The 25969-nt window shown below is 38.6% G+C and overlaps 1 protein-coding gene across 1 annotated transcript in view; it reads right to left on the reverse strand.

Moving 5' to 3' along the window:
• Positions 1-542: 542 nt before the first annotated feature.
• HGSNAT (heparan-alpha-glucosaminide N-acetyltransferase) overlaps positions 543-25969 on the reverse strand; it is a 44473-nt gene continuing 19046 nt past the window's right edge. Inside the window, exons 3-18 of the mRNA XM_044663531.1 lie at positions 25801-25937; positions 25460-25581; positions 24166-24235; positions 20372-20441; positions 19052-19161; positions 17149-17225; positions 16258-16288; positions 15086-15246; positions 11430-11545; positions 7208-7305; positions 6492-6618; positions 5097-5183; positions 4551-4628; positions 2389-2459; positions 2158-2270; positions 543-1583 (exon numbers count right to left, since the gene is read on the reverse strand). Coding sequence (XP_044519466.1) covers positions 1402-1583; positions 2158-2270; positions 2389-2459; positions 4551-4628; positions 5097-5183; positions 6492-6618; positions 7208-7305; positions 11430-11545; positions 15086-15246; positions 16258-16288; positions 17149-17225; positions 19052-19161; positions 20372-20441; positions 24166-24235; positions 25460-25581; positions 25801-25937 — 1650 coding nt within the window. The 3' untranslated portion in view covers positions 543-1401. The remainder of the gene's footprint in view (positions 1584-2157; positions 2271-2388; positions 2460-4550; positions 4629-5096; positions 5184-6491; positions 6619-7207; positions 7306-11429; positions 11546-15085; positions 15247-16257; positions 16289-17148; positions 17226-19051; positions 19162-20371; positions 20442-24165; positions 24236-25459; positions 25582-25800; positions 25938-25969) is intronic.

Raw genomic sequence — 25969 nt, forward strand, 5'->3', positions numbered from 1 at the left:
ATCCAGGGGACTCTATCAGGTGCAAGAAGTGATAAAAACATTCAACTGAAAAGGGAGGTGACTTGAGTCAAGGAGCAGGAATAGGAGATGATAGATATAGAGCCAGAAGGGGGCCCACCTGGGGGATCTCCAAGAGAGTAAGAGGAGGAAGCCAGAAGTTTGATTTCCTTAGACACAGTGAAGACTCCTCATTTTTTCTTTTCATTTTTTCATTGATTCTAGAAGGTAAGGGTTTAAAAAAACGAAAAGAAAAAGAAAAAGGGGATAAAACTCAGAAGGGAAGAAGTGTTGGTGGGTTGTAGTGTATATCAGTGTGAGGGGCAAAGACTGATGAACTTACAGGGCACCAAACTCCAAAATTCACTACCCAAATGCGTTGATGAAGATGATCGAAGCTGCTCATTCTTCTTCTTTTTTCCTCCCCAATTCCATTATGGAGAAATACTCTCCCCTGGAAGTGTAGTGACAATAGGTAGGAACAGCTCTCCAACTGGGAAGGTGTAATAATGGGAGGGAGTTTATACAATGAAGAGACTGACAAGTGATGCTTGAACATTTTAATTGGAATTTTTCCGTAATAAAATACACCTTTACTGAGAATTTCAGAAAAACCATAAACTCTAGATAGCTACAGAATACTGGTGAGAAAAGAAGTTCAATACGTGATATCTTTTTTAAAAAAAAAAGGAAGGACAGAAAAAGTCTTTTGACAGAAAGAGGCATTTTTTTCAAGAAGCATCAGGGAATAAATACGTACCACACAGCAAGCCCCTGGCAGGTCTGAAAAGGGCACTTCTATAGCCAGGCTTTCTGGGAACTCACTGAGCAGGAATCACACTTAGCAGAAAAGCTGGAATTATTCATTAAAGCACAGAGCATCAGCACATCAACACATTCGGTAACCTTTACAGTTCACAAGAGAAATAAGGCTGCTTTTCATAAGCGGGGTAGAGAAGCTCTAAAATGCCAATCTTCTAGGAAAATGGGCAAGGTAAAGAAGAACAACCAGGCCTTTTGACTGTTTTTATCAGACTTAAAAGCAAAATGCCTGCAATAAATTCCCTTCTCAACAAGACCTCCTCAGAATAGAATTAAAACTGTCAAACACATCTATTTACACAGAATAGGAGGAAAAAAACCACAATGGCCAGTTCCACTACGAACGCATGATTTACAAATATACAGAAGACAGGGTTTCTGATGAGCTATGATGGAATTAAAACAGTTTACAGGACTACAGCATCTAATTTATGCACAATAAAAGAGGATTCCATATTCCCATAATCCACACATCCCAAAGCCCATCCACTTTTCTCACTACTACAGACGGCAGTCTAATCGTTTCACCCATCTCCCTGGGCCCCTCAAGAATCGATCCTGGGAAACGTGTCGCCACGACCATCAGATTTTCCAGAAAATCCTCTTTCGGTAGAGCACATAAGCAATGATGACCCAGAGGGAGGTGGCCACCAGGTTCTGGGTCAGGTGTTCCCTATGAGACTGGTGGTCCTCCATCTTCCACTGGAAAGGGAAGTAATTCTCAAAGACCTCATGCCCAACGTAGACCAGGATGGAGTTCATGCCTTAAAAGGAAATGAAAAAAAAAAAAAAAAGGCATCGCCTACTTTAATGCACTGCTCTACACTCAGGAGCCCAGAAGGGCGTCTAGCTGGGGTGAGACATCCTCTGTGAATGCCTCCAACGGGCAGCTCTCTGTCCCTATTAGGAAGCCTCCAAGAGAGATTAGAATCATTTTTTTTTTACAGAGATAAAACAGAGCTCTAACACCATAACTGAGGGGTACTTTAAGTACACTGATGGACCTGTTTTTCTTTGGTTGAAAACTAAGGCTGACGTCTTCCAAGAGGGACAAGGCACGGGTTCGGGCTGTTCTGACACGAGTCTGTCCCGCACACCTCTTTTCTCGTCTCTACCTGTTACCCTCGTACAAATGTGTTGGGCACAGGAAGGAGCCCACGTTAAGCACGCTGTTTTCAGTGGCCAGACCACAAGGAGGTCTCCCAGCAGCAGACAGCTACTGCGGACGCCTCCCCAGCCCCTCTTCATGGATGTCCTCCAAGCGGTTATTGCCCCACAGGCTAAAGAGGGCCAACTACCATCAGAGTGAAACTTTGCTCTGGGAGAAATCCAACTCACCTGGGTAAAAGAAAGGCGCTCCGGACCACAGTCTGGCAACATCCACCAAGAAATACATAAACAAGAGCAGAAGGAAAGCAAAGAAACTCAGGGTTGTCACATAGGAGATAGACCTAAGCGGTTTGGGGGGAAAAAAAGGATTGTGGTTTTTAGCCATTCGTGACAAAAGCATATTGCAGTAAAATCAATTAAAAAAAAAAGAATTAAAATGATATTTTGCTTCCTACTCACCAGAGATTTTTGTTCACTGGAATGAAACCTTCATTTTGAGAAAATTTGGTCAAAACACCAGAAATAATAGCCTGTAAGAAAAAGGAGGGGGCAAAAGGTTTACATCTGGTAGAAGAAAATAAAATTTGTACTACAAGACAAAGGAAAAAAGGCTTGTATAAAATATTGAGTGGTGCTGAGGAAATTGTCCTTTGTGTTTCTTAACAGGAAAAAAAATCTTTTAAGATGCTTACTGTAATTATGGAACTTTTTAGGACAAAATAATCATTTAAAGTCATTTTTTTAAACCCTTCCCTTCTGTCTTGGAATTAATACTCAGCACCAGTTCCAAGGCAGAAGAGTGGTAAGGACTAGACAATGGGGGTGAAGTGACTTGCCCAGGGTCACACAGCTAGGAAGCATCTGAGAGCCTATCTGAACCCAGGACCTCCCATCTGTAGGCCCAGAGCTCTATCCACTAAACCACCTAGCTGCCCCCCAACTATTCCGAACATATTACAGTGTAAGAATGTGGCTGATAGAATACTATTGAGCTATAAGAAATGAAGCCAAGGATGGTTTCAGAGAAAGCTGGGAAGACTTGTAGGAACTGATGCAGGTGAAGTAAGCAAAAGTAGGAGAATGATTTACACAATAACAATAATATTGTTAAGGCAAACAACTTTGAAAGGCTATTTGGGGGGAGGAGGTTGGACTAGGTGGCTCAGTGGATAGACCATTTGTGTGACCCTGGGCAAGTCACTTAGCGCCCTGTGTAATTAGAAAATCTTTAACCCTTGGACTTCATCTCCCAGAATCCCTTTGTCCATGTAGCATCCTTACATACTGTACATAAAAGTTTGCTATAACCCCACCCTCTCTTCTCTTCTTTTGTGACTATGGCTGGTTTAGCTCCCTCTTTACTCTAGCTTTTTATTTTCTTTTATTTCAAGTTATTATTAATAAATCTTATTAAATATAATACTTGGAGATATTGTATATTAATTTTTAAGCTTTAAGCTTCCTGCCTTGAAACTGATATTCAGTATTGATCCTAAAACAGAAGGTATGGGTTAAAAAAAATGAAAAGAAATGAAAATTTAGCTTAAAAAATAAAGCTGTTCTAATGACAATCTCTGATTCATCCTTGCAACATTTCTGTGAGATAAACAGAAGAGGGCAGGAAGTGTGAATGGCCTCCCGCCTCCACATCCTGAGTGAATCAGGGACCGAGATGAAGCCAGGATGGCGATGGCACAGCATCTCTCTCTGCAAACCCACTTTTCACATTCAGTTCCAGAACGCAGCCCTGGAAAACTGCCCGCTTTTAACATGGGGAGGGGCTTCTCTTTCTTATTCGTGTGAGCCTCTACTGCTCGGGGGCAAAGAACAGAAACCACCGCAGCCTCCTTTCCTTCAAAAGGAAGAGTTTTTCTGTACACCAGAGACAGCATCCCAGATCGCTCATCACTACAATTCCAGTCAACAGGGTGCTTGAGGGGCTTTAGACAGGATTTCACAAGTATTTCTAAGCACCCGTTTTAAAATAGATCTCAGGGGCAGCTGGGTAGCTCAGTGGATTGAGAGTCAGGCCTAGAGATGGGAGGTCCTAGGTTCAAATCTAGCCTCAGACTGTGTGACCCTGGGCAAGTCACTTGACCCCCATTGCCCACCCTTACCACTCTTCTGCCTTGGAGATAATACACAGAAGTTAAGGATTAAAAAAAAATAGATCTCATTAATGAGAAACAACAGAATATACCGCCTTCGAGTCAAGAAACTGGGTTCTAGCCCTGCCTCAGACCCAGAGAGGTCGGGTTACATCATCATCGTCGTTTAGTCTCCCTAAGGACTTAGTGGCTCGCCAAGACTTTAAGTTAGGAAGGAGCTGCTGATCTACACTTGTGGACGGAGCTTCCAGACTGGGAGTCCTCTGTATTGATGAAATCAAGGACTGAGACCTTCCTCACCCTCTAAAAAATGGACATTCCTGATTATTTTTACATTTCAATTCCTCTCTCAAAAGTCCCGGGTGCAATTTTTTTCAAATTGATGGAAAAATTTTAATTTTACTTTGAAGTAAACACTTTCATCCTATCTCTATTTTCTTCATCCACGGACAGAGCTTAGTCCTTTCAAAGCATTTAATGAAAACAAATGAGAGTGACGACTCTGTCGCTTACCAGCATGGCACTCCAGAGAAGGAAGCGAAGCAAGATCTGCTTGTGTTGGTCTTTGTAAAACAAGAGGATTTTTCCAGCCTAGAAAAGAAACGATCACTTTCATGCTCCTGACCCTGCTGGCAGGTGTGAAGCTCTGGGACTTACGGGACCCCCTCTTATACGACATGGTCCCCCCCCCAGCCTAGGGACGAGCCTGAGAGGCGGGCAGGGCTGACACAATCGCCTTTTCCTCAAATAAAACAAAAGCCCACGCCTCCAACTATAAATTATAGATAAAGTGCTCTCCTGACCAGCAGAGGGAGTTCCCACCCTAGGAATTTCTTACACTGATGAAATCACAGGACCACACTCAAGTCCACCCATGTGCCACAAAAAGCAAACATGAAAATGGAAATTATCAGGATAAATATTAAATAGGCTTCTCAAAATACAGAAGCAAAACAGCTTTTGCAGGGGGGAAAAAACTCCCTGGAAGTTCGTTTCACTGTTTTGGTTCACTCGGAGTGTGTTATGTTGGAAGAAAATAACATTGTCCAAAAACAATACCTGCACTCCTAAAAATGCCATCACGATGGAGTTGATGGTTCCCAAGATTCCTTCCGGGTCATAGGCCACTTTGGTGTGGTACAGAACCTGTGCAAGGACAACAGGAAGAAGGTCAAAAATGAGGACGGGTTAGCACGTCACGGGTGGCCTTCCCAACGCACTGGGGGAAGGTCCATTAGCCTTTAGAGAGAAAATCAGCAAATACAGAGGTCCAAGAATCAGGCCCTGATGGATGGAGATGACCTGTAGCCAATGGAGGAGGAGATAGTTCTCAAACGAAGGACAGCAAAGTACTAGTAACTGTAAAAAAGACGGCTCCCAATCACTAATAAGAGAGATGTAAATACAAAAAAAATTATGAAATGTCACCTCAGGACTAGCAAATTGGCCAAGACAACAAAAGATGGAAATAATGCTAGAGGGGAAAAAAAAAAGGTACGATAGATAATACATGGATGGTGAAGCTATGAATTAGTCTAAGCACTCTGGAAGGCGATTTGAAATTATGCTTAAAATCTAAATTAAACATCCCTCCTCAGAGATCTCACCATTAGGCACAAACCCCAAGGATGACAAAAGGAAAGTCATCATTCGTATACATCAAAATATTTGTAGAAATATTTTGCATGATAGCAAAGACCTGGACATAAAATGTATTAGCCAATCAACTGTGACTGTTCAATCATTTCAGCTGTATCTGATTCTTCATGACACCATCTGGAGTTTTCTTAGCAAAGATACTGGAGTGGTTTGCCATTTCCTTCTCAAGCTCATTTTACAGATGAGAAAACTGAGGCAAACAATTAAGATTTGCCCAGGGTCACACAGCTAGTAATTATCTGAGATCAAATTTGAACTCAGATCTTCCTGACTCCAGGCCCAGCATTCTATCCACTGAGCCACCCAGCAGCCCCATCATTTGAAGAGGAACTAAACAGAGTGGTACATGAATGGAATGGGATGCTACTCTGCCATAAGAAATGATAGCTAGGCTAAATCTAGAAAATGGGGGGCTTTTTTACAGGTGTGAAATACTGTCAGACAGCTAGGGGTTGGTTTTATTGGTCTGCTTTTATCCCTCTATTTCTTTTTGTTCTTTTTTTATTAACTTCTGTAACAAGGACCAGTTCTTCTGGTAGAGGCAAGAGCAGGGATATATTTGGAAATTAAGATGACATAAAAAAAAGATATCAATAAAAATAAGTTTTTTTGAGGTTTTTTAAAGTGCCTTTCCTTAAAGCCAATACACAGTATTGATCCAAGACTGAAGGTAAGGATTTAAAAAAAATTTTTTCAAGAAGGACCCCAAAGAATCAGCAGTGACCTAAGATAGCAAACAGTTTTAAATGAACCCCTCTTTCAACTTCCCCTTCAAGGGCTGTTCATCTCACTCACGTTGGGAGAGGGATGCTGGTAAATGTGATCTTCTCCCAGAAGCAAGCGATCGATGTAGCCGGCAGCTCCTCCAGTACAATTTGGGTATTTTCCAAAATCTCCAATGCCACCAGGGCCAAGGTAACCACTAGAGACAGCAAAAGCAAATTCTTACTTTGTGAAACTTCAGCTTACATCACGAGATGAGTTCCATTTGAATGCGAACCTTGTACACTGGCCCCCCTACAGGAAGGTCCTTAAACACCTCAGTTTCCCTATTTGTAAAATGAGCAGATTGGAGCAGATGAATCCTAAGGTCACTTCCACCTCCAAACCTATGATGCCAGGAGCAAGATGTTCCACCCAACCCAACACTACTACCACCTACCACTACCACTCCTACTAACCACTATCAGCACTACCACTACCACCACCACCACCACCACTACTACTACCATTACCCACCACTATTATTATTTTTTTATTATTATTATTTTATGATTATTATTCTGCTCATCTTACAGATAAGAAAACTAGGGCTCAGGGAGGTAAGTAATTCACCTGGGGTCACACAGCTGGCATACACCAGAAAAAAAGATAGGAACTCAAGGCTTCCCTTCTAAGACCAAGCCCAGCACTCCTCCTCCCCCTCTCCCCCTTCCCCCCTCCCCCACTCCTCTGAAGCACGGTGGCTCCTTTTGAACATCAGCCAAACATTAGGAAGGGGATTTACTCACGTTGGGCAGCCAGGAACCGGTAACAAGAAGGTCACACACACCCAAACGGCTTCCAGCATCAGGATGAAAATCCACTGGGGCCAGTAAGAGATGATATCCTGGAAAGAAGCACAGAGACTCTCCTATTACAAGTGGCAGAAAAGGAAATAGAGCTGACTGGAAAAATGAGCTTTGTAGAATATACCGGCAAATGCCCGGCTGATCACGGACCCTATTTGGCAGTGTTGAAGGAAAAATGAGAGATGAATTCCTGTGAGTTTCTCTACGTTGTTGGGCTGTTCTCTTATAAAGTACCACAATGAAAACATTCATTAAAAGAAATCGATCATTTCCAAGAATCCTGCAGTAGGTTTTATCTAATAGTCCTCAGTGTTCTTTCTTCTAGCTTCTAGCAAAATACAATCTAAAATTTCCTAAACAGGATTACACAAATAAATAATGCACTTAAGCCAGGCTATCAGTTACAGAATATTTAGCCACACTAACAAATTAAACAATTAAAACACTATAATTAAATTCCTCTGAAGTATCCCCAGGGAGAGGAGAGAGAAGGAGAGGGAATATGGGAAGGGGCCAGTAGACACGGAATAAACACCACCTGACTGATACTCACTACGACTAACAAAGTACTCACTGGGATCCATTGTCTGTAGAAAGCTGAGTTTTCAGTCTCAACAACTGGGGTACAGACCTATGATTTTGTCAGTGAAAGGAATGCCCAGTGCAGAAACTCCCTCCATTAAAGCAGATTTGTAGCTGTCTAAAATGTATATAATCGCCCACCCTTACCACTCTTCCACCTATGAGACAATACACCGAAGTACAAGGGTTTAAAAAAAAAATGTATATAATCTTAGAAATTTTCTGGGGGCATCAAGAGGGTTGAATGATTTCTGTCCCAGGTAGGAAGAGCAGTAAGGGCAAGACTATGGGGTTGAATGACTTACCCAGGGTCACACAGCTAGGAAGTGTCTGAAGCCAGATTTAAACTAAGGTCTCCTCCTCTCTAACCACTAAGTCACTCTGCTGCCCCCTTGCACTGTTAAATTTGCTAATAAGAATATCTACATTGAAGGAAGGGCAGGAAAAAATTAAAGAAAGAACCTTTAACTGCCTGCCATATGGATAAGCTCTTTAGGAATACCTGCAGACTGATTAATTGACTTTAATTAATAATGAGAGCCATCAAAAAAGAAAAAATAAACGTCCACCAGAATTGAGCCCACAATGTTCTGCTGGAGGGAAATGTTTTGTCCAAATAGTGAAATTCAATTTAAACTATTTCAATTAAAAAGAGAAAGAATCAACAAAGATAGAAGATGCTATTCCACTCCTTTGCCTTGTCTGTGCTCATATTAGGGCTGAAGTCCCTGAGCACAACATAAAGGCTGCCTGGATTTGGAGGATTCTGTCCACTCTTTACAGATTTTTCTCCTATTTCATGGCTATGGCTATTTGAGCTATAATTCTCCCCAGGATGGCCTTTTTCTTACACTTATCATGAGCACTGCACAGAAAGATGACCAAACATCTTGGGAAATGATGCTTCCTATTGGGGCACATGAGGAAATAAATTCTGCCAATTTATTTTTTATCCTCCCTAAAGAAAACCTGGAATTCATTTTTCTGTTTAGCTGTCACTTCCTTTTGGATTCTGGGTTTCTTTCATAGCAAATGTATAATAAAATTATAATATAAATAATATTTTACAATAATTTAATAAATCACATTGTAATAAAATAATAGTCATAGCACAGTATCATTTACATAGGCTTTTTTATTTTATTATATATTTTTAAAACTCTTACTTTCTGTCCTAGAATTGATACTAAGTATCAGTTCTAAGGCACAGGAGATGTAAGGGCTAAGCAATGGGGGTTAAGTGGCTTGCCCAGGGTGTCTGAGGCCACATTTGAACCCAGGACCGCCTGACTCCAGAACTTGATCTAACTTTCTATAGTCACTGCAGAGTTATAGACCCAGGTCTTCCCTATCAGTGATGAAGAATACAAAGAGGAGCAAAGGTCTGTACTCCTAGAGAATGAGCAACTGGTTCAGGTGAGGATGGAGGGAGATTATTGAGTGCCTTCACACCCAAGCCCAAGAAGAGATAAGAAAAGACACTCTCCTTTATCAGTGGCTCCTTACTGTCAAATTTTTTTTCATGTGTTATTTGATTTTCCTGAATTATTTTTCTTTTCTCTCTTTTTAAAAAAAATTTTTTATAAGGGATAGCTGCCTAAGAAGGGGAAAAGAGAAATGAAGGCAATGTAAAAACAAATGATATCAGGTTTTTTTAAAATAGGCCACCTGAGGAAGAAGCTGGTATATGATAAGGAGAAGAGATAATACCAGTACATTACAGTAAGGCAGGGAGACTACATTAAATGCCCTTAGAAACACAGGGCTGACATCAAGAGAAAAAACTGTGGGAGTAGAAATGCAGAAGAAAAACATGATTTATCACTTGTTTATATGGGTATATGATTTGGAGTTTGGGTTTTAAAAGATCTCCCTATTGCAAAAATGAGTAATATGGAAATGAGTATTGAGTGATAATACATGTATAACCCAGTGGAATTGCATATAAGCTCCGGGAGCGGGTAGGTAAGAGGGGAGGGAGAGAACATGAATCATGGAACCATGGAAAAATACCTTAAGAAAATAAATTAATTAAAAAAAAACACAGGGCTGCCTTATGAATACAACCACTAAAAACTTTTCTGAAATAAGAGACTTGAATTCTTGAAGACATTAACTACTCATAGGTGAGATGAGCCAATGCAATAAAAATGACAATAATACTAAAGTTAATTTATCTATTTAGTGTCATACCAATCACTACTAAAGGATTGCCTTGTGGGGATGTTCAACTATAAATTTTAGCTAGAGGAACAAAAGGTCAAGAATTTCAAGGGAAATAATGTAAAAAAAAAGGGTCAAAAAGGACCTATCAAGGTTGTCTTTACACTATGTTACAAAGCACAATTATATGGTTAAAAAATTTTAGAAAAGTCAATCAATGGAGCAGATTAAGAAAACAAACACAGCATAGGATTTGATAAACTTCAAGGCTTCGACTTCTAGCACAAAGATGCTCTATTGGGCATAAACTGCTGGGAACCTGGAAAGTCATCTGGCAGAAATTAGGTTTGGAGAAGAACAGAATCTCATACCATATACCAACATAAATTCTAAATGGATACATGACCTAGATATAAAAGGCCGTATCATAACAAATAATAGTAATGGAATGAAATACCTATGGCAGTCATGTAGAACGGGAAAGCTCATGACCAAATAAGTGATAGAAAGGAAAAAGAAGATAAAATGAACAATTCTTACAACAACCAAGGAAAATGAAAGTTGTTGGAGAGTCTAAGGGAAAACAGGCACATTAAGTCATGTTCATGCTGTGAATTGGTCCAGACATTCTGGAAATCAATTTGGAACTAAATCCAAAAAGTCATTAAACTCTGCACACCCTCTAACCCGCGCTATCACTACTAGGCTTCTACCCAAAAGAGATCAAAGAAAGAGGAAAAAGAATCATATGTAAAAAAAAAAGTATCACTGCTCTTTTTATAGTGGTGGAGAACTAGAAACTAAGGTGAGCTGGGATGGGAAGATGGCAATGCCATCAATTGAAGAATGGCTGAACAAAAATGGAATGTTACTTCACCTTAAGAAATGACAAAGGGACATTTTCACACAAATCTTGGAAGGCTTATGTAAAATTATGCAGAGTAAAGTAAAGTGAGCCAGAACAATTTGCACAGCAACAACATAGTAAAAACAAACAACTTTAAAAGACTTAAGAATCTGATCAACAAAATGAGCAAGCATAAATCCAGAGGGCAGTGATGAAACATAATATGCAACTCCTGATAGGTGCATAATGAGAAACATAATTTATGGACATGGTCAATGTGGGGATTTATTCTGCTCAACTATTAATATCTGATTTTTTTCTTAAAGATTTCATTTGGGTGAAAGAGGGGGAATTCCTGATGAGGTTACCAAGAAAAAAAATACACATTGTATTTAATATTTAGTTAAAAGGGAACAATAAGTTGTATTTTTGGAGATTTTAACTTTCATCTCCAACCCCTTTTATCTGTTCTACTTTGAATCTAGATATGATTCAGTTAAGTTGAGAATTTAAGAAAGTTTAAAAAAAGGACATAGCCAAGGATTCTTTTTTCAAAGTAGAGAGTCTCACCATAGTACTATTTTCAGGCACGGCTCTGGCGAAGAGAAGTTCTAAAACAGCAACCACAAGGTAGGTCAATCCCAAGCGCTGAAGCACCCCAGGGATGCGCAGCTTATCCCAGGACACTGGAGAAAATGCAAATTGGAAGGTTAGCCAATGTATTTCATTTTATAAAAGGCCCATAATTTTTTCTGCACCAAAAAAAAAAAAAAAGCCTCCCTAAGCTGTCTGACTAAATCCTTTGAAGCATCTAGAGATGGACACTATAGCTCATGGCTGAGCTTCTGTACTCTGGTTCCTCAGGAATCTGAGGTCATATCAGGGGAATATCTGGATCAGGAAACCTGGCTGTTAGGTCACTCTGTAGTCATCTGCTGTAAAGTTTCTCTGCCCTCCAGGTCAAATGAAGGGTACTGACAATGACAAAATTATATAACTTTTGATAGAGTTTGATAAAGTTTCAATTATCACCACTTCTATTAGATTTAATTCCTGAGCCTTAATGTCCAGTCCTGAGCTCTTCAGTCAGTTCCATTCTTAGAATTCTAATTCCAAATATCTAACAAAATCTGATTATAAGTTATATCCAGTATGATGTCCCACTGCTACCTCAAATGCAGAGCTCTGAATGATTTCTCATCACTTAAGAAATAAAGTTTAAACTGGTATTCAAGGCCCTTTAAAATCTCAATTTTCAACTCTCCGGACTTTTTATCTCCCTATTATCTCCTTAACTAACCACTGTTACAAGTAAGTTCTGCTTTCTCTTAATACCTTGTCCTCACTCCCCTGCATACTCTTCATTCCTAGACACACAGAGAACTGTGGAACCATAATCATATTAATACTGTTTTTGTTATTGGAAAAGGTGAGTCATTCCACTCTTACGGCTCCACTCACTGTTTTCATAACTCACTAAAATACTCCCCTAAATGTGTCTGTTGTCCCTTCCCTCTAAATGTAAGCTTCTTGAAGATAGGAATTTCTGTACAATAAGAATTATGATATCTGTGTTTTTGTATTCATGGTCTGCCATGTCTCTGAAGTCAGAAAGACCCCTCTCCTTAAGTTCAAATCTGGCACCAAACCTCAGACACTTATTAGCTGTGTGAACCTGTTTGCCTCAGTTTCTTCATCTGTAAAATAAGCTGGTGAAGGAAATGGCAAACCACTCTAATATCTTTGCCCAGAAAACCTCAAATGGGGGTACAAAAAATTGGACCTGAAGGAAGACGACTAAACAACAAATATACTTACTATTTTTCTTTTATTTATTTCATTCAATCCCCACGTACAGTATGTATTTGTCTACTTGTTTATTGACTTATTTAAAACCCTTATCTTCTGTCTTAGAATAAATATTAAGTATGGATGCTAAGGCAAAAGGGAAGTAAGGACAAGGCAACTGGAGTTAAGTGTCTTGCCCAGAGTCGCACAACTAGGAAGTGTCTGAGACCAGATTTGAACCCAGATCCTCCTGACTCCAGAACTGACTCTCTGAGCTACCTACTTGCTCCTAATCCCCACATTTTAAACATGAGAAGACCACAGCCCAAAAGAAATAAAATAGAAATAGAAAAAAATAGAAAAGAAAGAAAAAAAGAAAACCAGTAGTAAGTAGCAAAAATAGGGTTTGAACCTAGGTCCTTGGACTCCAAATTTACATTCTTTTCAAAGCACTATGCTGCCTCCCTTGAATAAAATTTAATATGTAGAAAAATGAACTCAATCCTAAACCAGGACCTGACTCAAAACAAACAAAAAAAGGCCCCCAACTAGCTTCCCCTTTCTTTCCAATTTCTGTTCAAACCTCCAGTTCTAGTCAGCCGGGCTGGAAATCCCAGTCATCTGTGACACCTGCCTCCCTCTTACCAGCTGCTACCCACATACAACCTAATCATTTCGGTCACCCAGTCTTACCTGTTGTTCTTTCGAAGTATCTCAAATCAGCCTCTTCTATTTTCTTACCCATTTTGCCGACCCCTAATTGAAAGCCCTTATTCACTTCACACCTAAACTAAAGTATTACAACAACTTCTGGGACTCTCTGCCTCCAGTCTCCCCACATCCCATCCATCCTGTGCATCACCACCCGATAACTCTTTTTAAAACACTTCAGTTATGCTGCTCTTCTGCTCAAGCCCTCCAGGGACTCCTCTCTATCTAAAAAAAATGGAAGTCAAATTCCTTTGCCTAGAATCCAAGCCCTTCACAAATCCCTGCCTTCATCTGGCCCCAACCCATTCTGTCCGCCATATTTCCCATTGTCCTCCTAGGAGAACCTCCCTGCGCCAGCCATCCTGGTCCACTGGCCGACTCCTGAACTTCACAAGACTTTGGCCATCCCATTTGCCCCACTCAAAAGGCCTTCCCCAACCTCCTTCCTGTGCCTTATCTCCGCAGAGAAGACTGAACAATGAATCTTCCACTTCTTTGTAGCTAGCCCCTTCGGGAACAAGCGCAGTGCCTGCTTGTTGAGATTAGGTCATGCTGCACCTCATGTCCTTTTCTCAGGCTCTGTGCCTCAGTGATAAATAACATTAAGTTGGATCAAGAGACATGATTCCTTAAGGGCAACTCGAGCACTATACAGAAAGTGAAGATGAATTCCTGCTGCTATTCAGCCATTTCATTCTTGCCTAACTCTTGGTGACCCCATTTGGGGTTTTCTTGGTAAAGATTCTAGAGAGGTTTGCCATTTTCTCCTCCACCTCATTTTACAAATGAGGAAACTGAGGCAAAGAGGACTTGTCTGGGGTCACATAGCTAGAAAACATTTGAGGTCATATTTGAACTCAGAAATCCTGAACTCAAAAATCTCTATCCACTGTGCCATCTGGCTGAATTCACAGGCCAGCTGCAAAAAAAACTCGTTATAAAAATTATTGAAACAAAAGTAACAATGTAATATAATGGAAAGAATACCAAAGAGTGGCAACTATATTACATTATTATGTGTTATATACACATGTAAAATTAGAAATGTAGGCACACATGTATGTGTGTGTATTTATATGAATAATTGTTGACACTGCCACTATGTAGATGTGTGACACTACACAGTCCCCTAATCTCCCTAAATCTCAGATAAAAATAAATATATATAAAAATATAAATGAAAGTTCTAACCTGATGCTCCCTAACTCCATTCCCATTGCTCTGATTTTCTGTGACTATCCAGAAAAGCACTTTTTCCCCAAAATAAAAAATATAATGCTGGCTATGGGAAGGTGAAGAGGAAAGTAAAAACATGAATCATGTAGCCATGGAAAATTTTTCTAAAAAATAAAATATTTAAATCAAAAGTATAATGAAAAGTAAATGCATTCCTGTTCATTTCCTCCTCATTATGTAGATGCATATTTGAAATTAACTTAATATCTTCCATTTACATACTATTGAATTTTCATCTTCCAACTCACATTCAGTTTTTTGTTTTTTAAACCTGTACCTTCTATCCTAGAACCAATTCTGCAGTTGGTTCCAAGGCAGAAGAGTGGTAAGGGCTAGGCAATGAGGGTTAAATGACTTACCCAGGGTCACACAGCTAGGAAGTACATGAGGCCAAATTTATATCTAGGACCTCCTGTCTCCAAGCCTGGCACTGAATCACCTAGCTGCCCCTTTGCTTCCAAGTTTTTAAGAGAAATGAAACAATTACTCACAGGGTCCAAGGCAATAATTAGGATTCATAATTAGGATTCCAATCACACAGAGCAAGAAGCTCCTCCACAGAATTTTTCCCAACAGCTTCCACTTGGAACATCCTCGTCGTAGCATGGAGCTCAGGGAGAGAGCAATGGAAGAGCCCATAATAAACACAAACCTAAAAAATAAAAATGTGGTTAACAAGAGGTGACAGAAAAGTGGGGACTCTGTTGGGGTTCTTTTCCTTCCTAAAGGGAGTGTCTTCAAAAGTTCTGCCACAAAAGCACATTTTAAGGGCTACCTATTCAAGAGGTTCAGAAACATGTAGAAAAGGAAGCCATTGGCATCCAAATAATTTGCCCTTAAAATCTTCTGAAAGAGAAACAGAAAAATAGAAGTTTCTGAATTCTCATCTTTCTCAAATCCACCCTTGGCTCCTGAACCAGGAAAAGGGGGAGATCATGGTTTCTCTCTAACCACAAAGAAAAGGGTATATCTGAAACTCAGATCAATGCAATGTCCAATTATGATTCCATGCAATCCACTTCCTTAATAGAGAAGTTATGGACTCAAGATGCAGAATGAGGCAAACATTTTTGGACAAGGCCAATGTGGGAATTTGTTTTGCTTGACTATGGATAACTGTCACAAGGGTTTTGTTTTTAATTTGGATTTTTCCAATGGGAAGGTGGGGTAGAAGGGAGAGAAAATAGGTGTCTGCTGATTTAAAAAAAATTAAAATATATATCTGAACCACATCTTCTTATTCTAAATAAACTTCTCTGATACTTATATCAAAGAAAACCAAAAAGCTAACTGCACTTACTAGAGGTTCTTAACTAAGGTGTTACTTTCCTTAATTTATTTTCTGAGGTCAATAAATATCAATAAATAAATAGCAATAAATGGAAAGATGATCCCTAAATATAGGGACTATTTATTTCTTTGTATAGAACTACACATTAAAAATTTATTAATATACACTAGAGTTTTATAATAATTAATATAGTCTCTTATAACATGGAATTTGATAACCCATAAGTACTTGAAGCAGTATCATGGGCCCACAGCACAAACATCCAACCAAGTTTGGCCTTCAAACAAAGTTCTAATGTAAATTGGAAGAAAATGTTCCTGGAACTATTGATTAAAACATTAGACAGAGGAAAAAACATTACTGCCAGCTTACCATGGAAACACAAGGTCAGCCACAGTCAAACCTGTAAAACAATACAGTAAGAGTAAGGATAAAAGGCTCTGGAAGGAGCATCCTTCCTAATACGAAGGATGGGTATAGAGTCCGAGAACCCAGCCTTTCTGCTTTTTTACTACTCTGGACATCCATTCCCTCATCTGTAAAGGAAGGGTGTTGGACCAGATGACCAACTAGTCCTCCCTTCCCCCTCTGGATCAATGATCCTTTGACCCACATAGAACTATGCAAACAAACAAAGCCTCCACAGATTAGAGAGATATGGAAGCTTCATTTGACATTTTCTGAAGAAAATTCTACTGAGAAAATATTTGCTCCCGTTCTGCCCTGTGCAGTCAATGAGTAAGTAAGAATCAAGTGTGAGAGCGCCCTGACCCAGAAACAAGGCATCGGAGCATCCCCTGAATGGGGGAGATGCTCATTTTAAAGCATTGTTCCGAGTGCTAGTCCTAATCAATTTTTCAATGAACTCCTAAATCAGGTTTCATAGGGATCATTCAGAGTCACACAGAAGTTCCTATAAGACGCAATACACCAGCACAAAGGGCTTCGGACAAAGGCAGACATGGAATGTGGCAAAGACAACAGAAGGCCAGATTCTTATCATTTTCCTGCAGAGCCTCCCGAGTCAAAGAAACACCCCTCAAAGCTACTAGATGTTCCTGTTCGACCTTGTTTATGGGCCCACGTTCCCCCAGATGAGGCAGCGGCATAAAGGCTCATGAAGTAACTGACTTCATCATGGACAAGACAAATGGCACAGGGGAGGAAGGCGGTGAACTCTGCTAGAGGAACCAGTTTCTTTCTTCTTCATATTTCTCAAAAACTGAGTGACAAAGACCCAACTGACTTTAGCAAACACGTTACCGTTCCAGCTCTCATGTTTGAAGAACCAGTATTTTCCTCCTCCATAATTAACAAAAATCATGATGATAAGAGAGATCCTAAAAGAACCAAAAAAAAAAAAAAAAAAAAAAAAAAAGAATTCAGGGTCAATATATCAAGATGGTGTAAGAGTTTTAACCCCACATGACCACCGTGCACCCGCAAAGAGAAGTCTTCTATGAACAGCTCCCCAATACCCCAGCATCATGGTGCCTGGCACAGAGGAAGCCCCTTTGGGCTAAATGATTTAATACAAGATGACAATTTCTACCAATTAGAGTAAACCATTTTAAAGTCTTTTTTTACTCATATTGCTTAAGACTTGTTAAGGATTAGAGGGAACTTATAGGGGTGATAATCTATATCACTGGAAAAAAGGGTATAGTGCCTCTAAGGATACAAACGCATTAATTCAATTTTCATATATTCAAAAGGCATTCCTAAGAACTTTTAGCATAGGTGCACCTAGGTAGCACAGTAGATAGAGCATCAGGACTGGAGTTGGGAGGTCCTGGGTTCAAATCTGGCCTCAGACACTTTCTAGCTGTGGAACCCTGGGCAAGTCAGGTTTTATCACTCTTCTATCTTAGAATCAGTACTTAGTACTAAGACAGAAGGTAAGGGTTAAACAAAAAAAAAGAATTCTTCACATATAACTTATTGTTAAGTTATATGTACCCTTGTGACAAAAGACCCTTTTTCCCCAAACAGACTGGACTGAGAGGTAAAATGAAGCATAAGGGGAAAAAAGGGAAATGATAAAAGTCAATGAATAAAGCAGCTGAGTTGTCTTAAAGGATATTGAATTTTAATTTAAAAACAACAATGCTACAGGAAGTAACTATAATGTGCAAAGCACTGTAACAGGCACTGGGGATACAGAATTTTTTTTTTCAATTGTTTCAGTTGTATCTGACTCTTTGTGACTCATTTTGGGGCAACAGTTACTAGAATGGTTTGCCATTTCCTTCCCCAGCTCATTTTGCAGTAAAGGAAACTGAAGCAAAGAGGGCTAAGTGACTTGCCCAGGGTAACACAGCTAAGAAGTGCCTGGAAACAAAATGGAACTCAGTTCTTCCTAGATCCAAGTCCAGTACTCTAACAATGAACCATCTAACTACCTCATGACATTTAATGATAAATTTAATAGATTTTGAATTCTTAAACTTAATGAACTTCATTAGGGATAAATACAAAGTTTTATACTTGGGATTCATAAAAATCAGCTTCAAAAGTAATATGGAAGTGTGTTTTATATGATAATATATGTATGGCCCAGATCAAATTGCTTACTATCTCCAAGTAAGGGAAGGAAAGGGAGGGAGGGAGACAGTTTGGATCTGATAATTTGGGGAAATGTATATTGAAAATTATTTTCACATGAAATTGGAAAAAACAAAATATCTTTGAATAATATATATATATATATATATATAGTGGGTATGACCCTGGATAGGTCACAACCTTCATTGCTTATTTCTGACTGTTGTTCTGCCTTGAAACCAATATTTAGTATTGATTCTAAGACAGACAGTAAGGGTTGAAAATTTTTTTTAAGTATATGATGGGGTAACAGCAATTTATCTGAAAAAGACATAATGGGATTTTAGGGAAAAGCAAGCTGTACAAATCAAGTATGACACAGGGACCAAGAAAGCTAAAGCAATTCAGGCTGCATTCAAGGCAGAAGGCTATAACATACTCTGCCCTGGTTGTACCACACCTGGAGTAACTTAAAAAGTGAGAGCTACAGTAAAACCCCCAGGAAAGGTCCCCAACCACATGATACTGGAATACTTCCATTATGTCCTAGAGTTCCTAAAGGTTGCAAGATTCTATATAGGAGAGAAATGAAAAACCAAGTTCAAAGAGAATCTCTACTTACCCTCGGAATGTGTCGAGAGAACGAAGGCGATGCACTGGAGGGGTCAGCCTCCATGCTTCAACCTGCAGGTCACTACTATAAGACTCTGCTCTGGTCGGAGACCCCAGCTCCTTCATAAAGAAAACAGAGATTTTGCTTGGAAATATTTAATTTCATTATTTTCTTTTCAGGAATGTATCTAAGAAAACTAAGAGATAATCGAGATCCATTCTCTGGTCTTCATGTCTTTGCACAGGTTGTCCCACCTGACTAGAATGTTTTCCCTCCTCACCTACCCTTCTTAGGATCTTCAGCCTCCTTCGGACTCAGCTCAAGCACCATTACCTCCTACAGAAAGTCTTTCTTGGTTACCCACCTCTCCAGATCCTAGCCCCTCATCCCCACCAAAGGAACGATCTTGTATACATTCTGCATGTGTGTGTGCATATGTGTATATATATTTTTTGAATGCTCAATCCATTCATTCATTCAAAATCATTCAGAAAGAGAGAGGGGGGAAGGAGGGAGGAAGAGGAAAGAAGAAAGAAGAAAGAGAAAAAGTTCAGAGAAGGAGAAAAAGGGAGAGAGAGAGGAGGGAGAAAAAGGGAGGGGGGGGGAAAGAGGGAGAGAGAGAGAGAAAGAGATAAGGAGAGGGAGACATGCTGCTTCCCTCTCAATAGAAAGCAGTTCCTTTGAGGGCAGGAACTAATTCATTTTGTTCTTTATATCCCCAGCATCTAGCCCACTAGGTGTTTATTATTTGATGCTTAATCTCTTGCCTCAGTTTCTAATTTCACTTAATTTTTTGGTGTTTTTCCTAAGCTTGTTGATGGGACATATTAAAGACATGGGCATGTAGAACTGGTCTGAAATAAACTCATTTCACCCAATGCCAACCATTCATTATAAAGGGAGTTGAAAAGAGCAGTATATCAGTACAAGAAGTGTAAGGAGACATACTTAAGTCCTTGGATTTAACTGCTGTAAACATGTAAACATCTCCTCTACAACCTCTCATCATGTTCAAGTTGTCATGGCCAGAAGAAAGTCCCCAAGTGTTTTGAGTCTGGTACTTGACTGACAAATACATACTTAAAAACTGTCCCTAATTAGAAGGACTGGCCAGAGACCATGCTCTGATTTTACAGCCTTTGAAAACACAGGCTTACTTCCACTCAATGATGAGACATGATATGGTAGAAATTAGGCAACCAACCACACCATAAATATGGATAAGAATTCTTAAATTAGAAGCAATAATTATTACATTTTTGAGGGAAAAAATTCTAACTCTTTTGGAAGACAACAAAGACTTTAAGTTGGGATGTTCCAGTAACTCACAGAATTAATGAGACGATCAGTTTCTCTGGGATTCATTTTTTTGTATAGCCAGTTCCGAACAGGATCAAGTCTGTAAATAAATGAATGAGTCCTATTAGTATACTCCATTTCCCTTAAAATGTTACCCCCTCATTAATTAATTAACATTAAGACATAATGAGGCAGAGTCTGAATTTATTGACAACTCTGCTTTAAAACAAGGCAAAAAAAAAAATCTCACAGAAATACCTGCCTTTACCTTGTAAAAATCAATGAAACTCCTACTTCCCATAAGAATGTGTTTTATACAAACTTTGTTGACATCTTTGTTGCTTTGCTAACGTAAGATTTTCAAATATGTTCTTTTACAGATTATCTTCCCACTTCTACTTTACTCAACATCTTATGAAAGAGTTAAAGAGACCTTAATGAATAATTAAGTCAATAAAATGGACCCTGAGGCATCAGATGAGTAAAGACAACAAAAAATGGGAAATGGGTTAGGGTTAGGGCTAGGATGTGGCAATTGCTGGAGGTGCCATGGAAAGAAAGACACAATAATACACTGTTGGTGGAGTTGGTGGAGCTATGTATTGGTCCAACCATTCTGGAAAGAAATTTGGAATTATACTCTACCACCACCACCACAGGTCACTAAAATATGTATGCATCCAGAGAGGTCAAAGATAGGTGGAAAGGGCTCATATATGCAAAAATGTTAATAAGACGTTCAAAAAACTGGAAACTACATGGATTCCCAATACTTGGAAAATGGCTGAAAAACAATGGCAGATGTGGAAAGACATAAAAGTACTGATACAATGTGGTATGAGTAGAACCAGAAGAACAATGTATACAGTTACAGAAATATTATTATATGATGATCAACTGTGAAAGACTAAACCATCATCAGGAAAGCAAGTGTCCATGATAACCACAAAGGGCTCATGATGAAAATGCTATCCACAGCCAAAGAAGGAGCTCTCAGAGGCTGAGGTAGAGCAAAGCATGCCATCTTCCACTCTTATTTCATTAATGAGATTTTCATTGTGTGATATGTTTCTTCTATCATGACATGAGCAATATGGAAATATGTACTGCATGAAAGTATTGGTATTACTTATATTAGACTATTTACCTCCTCAGGGAGGTAGAGAAAGAGGAGTGAGAAATTTTGAAACCTAAATATCAGAAAACAAGCGTCAAAAATTGTTTCTATCTATAACTAAAAAATTAAATAAAAATTTTAAGTGATGGCAAATGAATGTAATAGGATATGATTATGCTCTTAAAATTATGTGATAATGATAGATTAAAAAAAAACTAAGAAAATTTGCATAAAGAGATTGACTAAAAGTGCAGAATGGGACACGGCCAATGTGTGAATTGGTTTTGCTTAGCTACATCAATTACAAAGAAAGGCTTTTATTTAGGGGATCATGGAGTTGGGAGGAGGGAATATTTTGTGATAGTAATTTCAAAAAAAGGAACAGAAATAAAAGTCAGTGAAACATTCAAAAAGGACAAAAGGGAGCAGAAATAAGTTCAGAAGGGTAAACAGAAAAGCAGGGAAGCTTTCTTATTCTCATTAAATTTAATACACTCTTAAAAATTGTAATAGAAGTTGTCTCAAATACAATCTTTTTTTTCTCTTTGTATATTTAAAACATCAGTGTCTGTCAATATTTAACAAATTCACAAAAAAAGAAAAATTTAATTTTAAAAAGGGGAAGTTAGGATGTTAAAACAATTTATCTTTCTCCCTTACACACAGGGGAACACCCATTCCCCAAAAGTTAATGGTCAAGAAAATTTTAATTAAAGAAAAAAAAGGGAAGTGAGTGTTAAGACCTTTTATCTAATTCTCCCTTACATGTGTAGGGAAACAGTCATTCCCCAAAAGTAAATGGTTACAGGAAGAAGAAAAAAAAAGGGGGGGAGGGTGGGGATCAAGGCAACTACTAACAAGAGTAGAGAGATCTGATATCTTCCCAAATCATACATCCAAGATTTAACAGGCAATCTCCCAACACTTGCCCAAACGGATATCTACTACCTACTTCTGCTGATTCACTTCATGTCCCCTCCATGATTCTGTTTGAGAGTGAAATTGTAAGCCTATGTGATTAAAAGCCCATCATTTTCCACTAAAAAATGATAGAGGGGGAAGCTGGGTAGCTCAGTAGATTGAGAGCCAGGCCTAGAGATGAGAGGTCCTAGGTTCAAATCTGGCCTCAAACACTTCCCAGCTGTGTGACCCTGGGCAAGTCACTTGACCCCCATTGCCTACGCTTACCACTCTTCTGCCTTGGAGCCAATACACAGTATTGTCTCCAAGATGGAAGGTAAGGGTCTTAAAAAAAAGCATAATTCCCTCTACAGGTTATAACTGGTAATGGAGTTAATCTCTCCTGATGTATATCTACTTAAAAGAAACTTGGAAAGCCATTCTTTATCTCAAAGGGAAGAACATAATGCTAGGATTTTTCTTATAATTTTTGCTGGATTTCTCCTTTGCCTATTTTATATACTATCTGGGTTCATATTTAATTACATGCATACCAAATGCAATATGGAAAATATAAATTTAGTAATAATAATATTGAATCCATCTTCTACCTTATAATCACAAAGCAACTTATATAAAAATAAAAGAGTATTTTAGGATATACTAATTTATATTACAAAAACACCACAAAAAGGCCTTCTTTAAATAATAAATCCTAAATGTGTCTGAGATGTTAGAATTTCATTTACAAAAAGATTTCCAGAAACTAATCTATAGAGTGGAGCTATACTTTTTTGATTTTTGTGTTGTATTTTTGATGTATTCCTTTTTTGATTACTTCCTCTTTCATTTTTCCCATTTTCTCCTATTTATGAAATCATTTCTAAAATGCTATTCTTCTACAGTAGGCAGGACAAGAATCATAATATGTTCTTTTATGACATTCCTAAACTATTTTACATTCTTTTGGATTTAAAGGTTTCAGTGTACCTAAAAGTCCCCAGATATCTGTTAACACCAAATCTAGTCTCCAGTTCTGAAAAGAAAAGATCAGTACTGATCTTGTGAGACAAAAATTCTATTTGGAATTTAAGAAAAATAAGACTCTTTTCAACTTGGAAGAACTAGTACTTATTAAAATTCCAGCCAAAATGTCCAAAGTTTTGAAGTAACCCTCCTTCTTTTTCTTTTTTCATCTGTTCTCATTTTTTCTCAAGACCACTCCTCTTATTCCCACCCCTTCTCAGAATCTTTTTGTTCTCTCTCAAAACCGAACTCATCCTAACATAAAGTCAAAATCACACTAGACAAATTTCTAGACTATCCTAACACTAATAAGGAAAGAGCCGAGAATAAAGAACTGGAATATGGAAGGTTCAGCTTAGCCTCTCTTTTCCTAGCCTACCTAGTTGTGGAATAGTGGCAGCAGGGAAGACATGGGGGGTGGGGGGAAGGAAGCTTAGCACCAAAGGAAAAAAAAATGATTTTTCAGGCTTTGTTTTGTTTGTTTTTTCCTTGGTTTTGCTTTTTCCCCCTAAATCTGAGAGTCACCTCCTAAAAGTCCAAGAGGCCGCTACAGCTCTGGACAAAGTATAAGGTCTTCTGTTAAGAAATAACTATTTGAGTTTCAGAGTATCAAGGTTTTTGTTGTACCTGAGGGTTTTTTTAGTATTTTGAAGGGAAAGTGTTATATGGCAAAACAGAAGGCTGATAAAGGAATGAAAACAAGACTCTACAAATATACAAAATATGCCATGACCCACTTTCTCCAATTCTCTTTATCCCACCTCCAACAATTTCTACTTACTTCACAAAGAAATTTCCTACAGACGAGGAAATGATGATTGCTATGTAAACAAGGAATGCAATGTAGATGGCTGAAGGAAGAAAAAAGAATACCATCATGAATAATGTCAACATTATAAACAGTCACATTATTATAATCCATAAAATTACTTTTAATTTATAGTGATAGATCACTGTTAAGATATAATATTACAGTAAGGAACTCCACATTTCTATGCTAAATTTCCTATAAGCAATGGAGAAAAAAACAAAAGGTATTAACAGAGTGAAATCTATTTATTAATACCCCATAGCTCCACAGTTTGTTGTCATTCAGGCATTTCTAGTCTTTGTGAAAACCCCATTTGGGGCTTTTTTGGCAAATACTGTACAATTATTTGCCATCTCCTTCTCCAGCTCATTTTCCAGATAAGGAAACTGAGACAAACAGGGTTAAGTGATGTGCCCAGAGTCACACAGTAAGGTTTGAGGTCACAGGATCTGTGTTCTATCCAATACGTTACCCAGCTCCATAGTTTTCTTGCCTGATTCTGACTCCAGAACTGACAGAGAAAGGAGTCTGGGTGGCCTCAGATGAAACAGATAGGGAACTCTTTATCCTAATCCTAAAATAAAGTAAGATTTTACTTTGATCCAATGTTCCCATTTCTAAATTTCTATCCTTGATTTTTTTGGTCTATTCATGTCTAAGCTTGGTAACCAACATCACTCTACTCATTTTTCACTAAATAGCTGATATAATCAAAGCTTAATGATAACAATAGCTGACATTCATGTAGCACTTTAAGATTTTTTAAAGCACTTTATCTATATCATGACTTTTAATGATCATAACAACTCTGAGATAGATATGATCATATCTAATTTACAAATGAAGAAACTGAGGCTCAGAGATGTTATATTTTTTGTCATGGGTGACAGAGCAAATAAATAATTGAGGGGGACAGCTAGGTAGCTCAGTAGATTGAGAGCCAGGCTTAGGGTTCAAATCTGGCCTCAGATTCCTAGCTATATGACTCTAAGCAAGTCATTTAACCTCAACTGCCTTGGAACCAACATACAATATTGATTCTACAGTAGAAGATAGAGATTTTTATAAATAAATATATGAAGGGTCGATCCCAACCCTTCCTACTCCAAGTCTAATTCTTTATCCACCATGTTATGTTGGCTCTAATGGCATAACTGGTCTTTTAATTACCCAAAAAGCTCTGTGCTACAACTCTTTCTAAGCATCACTCCAAAACTGAAAATATTTTCAGGATAAGTTAAATAATCAGCAAATGGGTACATACGAAGGTTGCTGTTGATTGGATTTTCATTGATGACCATGTCACAGGACATCTGGTTGATACCACCATAGTGAGGTTTTACCCAAAGAGAATAGTTTCCAAATTCTCCAAAAATATAATGTATCCTGCAAATAATTGGAAAAAATAATAATTTTTTTAAAAGGTTAGAAACTGAGTTGGACTTTGACAAATATGTTCACTGCAGAGGGGTATGACTGCTGTAGACCAAGAACAATATGGAGATGTGTTTGAAAGGGAAGGAAAAAGGTATAAACAAGGTTGAGGAGGGTGGAGAGAAAATGTAGATTTTATTTAGATAGGTCAACATCAAAGGAGGTACAGACCGGCAAATCTCCTTCTTTTCCAAGGTATCATTTAGAAGCAGGGTGACAGGGTGCTGAGTGCTCACTGCAACTGCTGCAATGCTAGGGTGTCCAGGTTTTGGACTCACTGGAACGGACACCAGAAACTGATACAAGCACTATAAAAATAGAAGCACAAGAAGGAAGGAGG

Source organism: Gracilinanus agilis, chromosome 2 (genome assembly GCF_016433145.1).
Source record: "Gracilinanus agilis isolate LMUSP501 chromosome 2, AgileGrace, whole genome shotgun sequence".
Lineage (NCBI taxonomy): Eukaryota > Metazoa > Chordata > Mammalia > Didelphimorphia > Didelphidae > Gracilinanus > Gracilinanus agilis.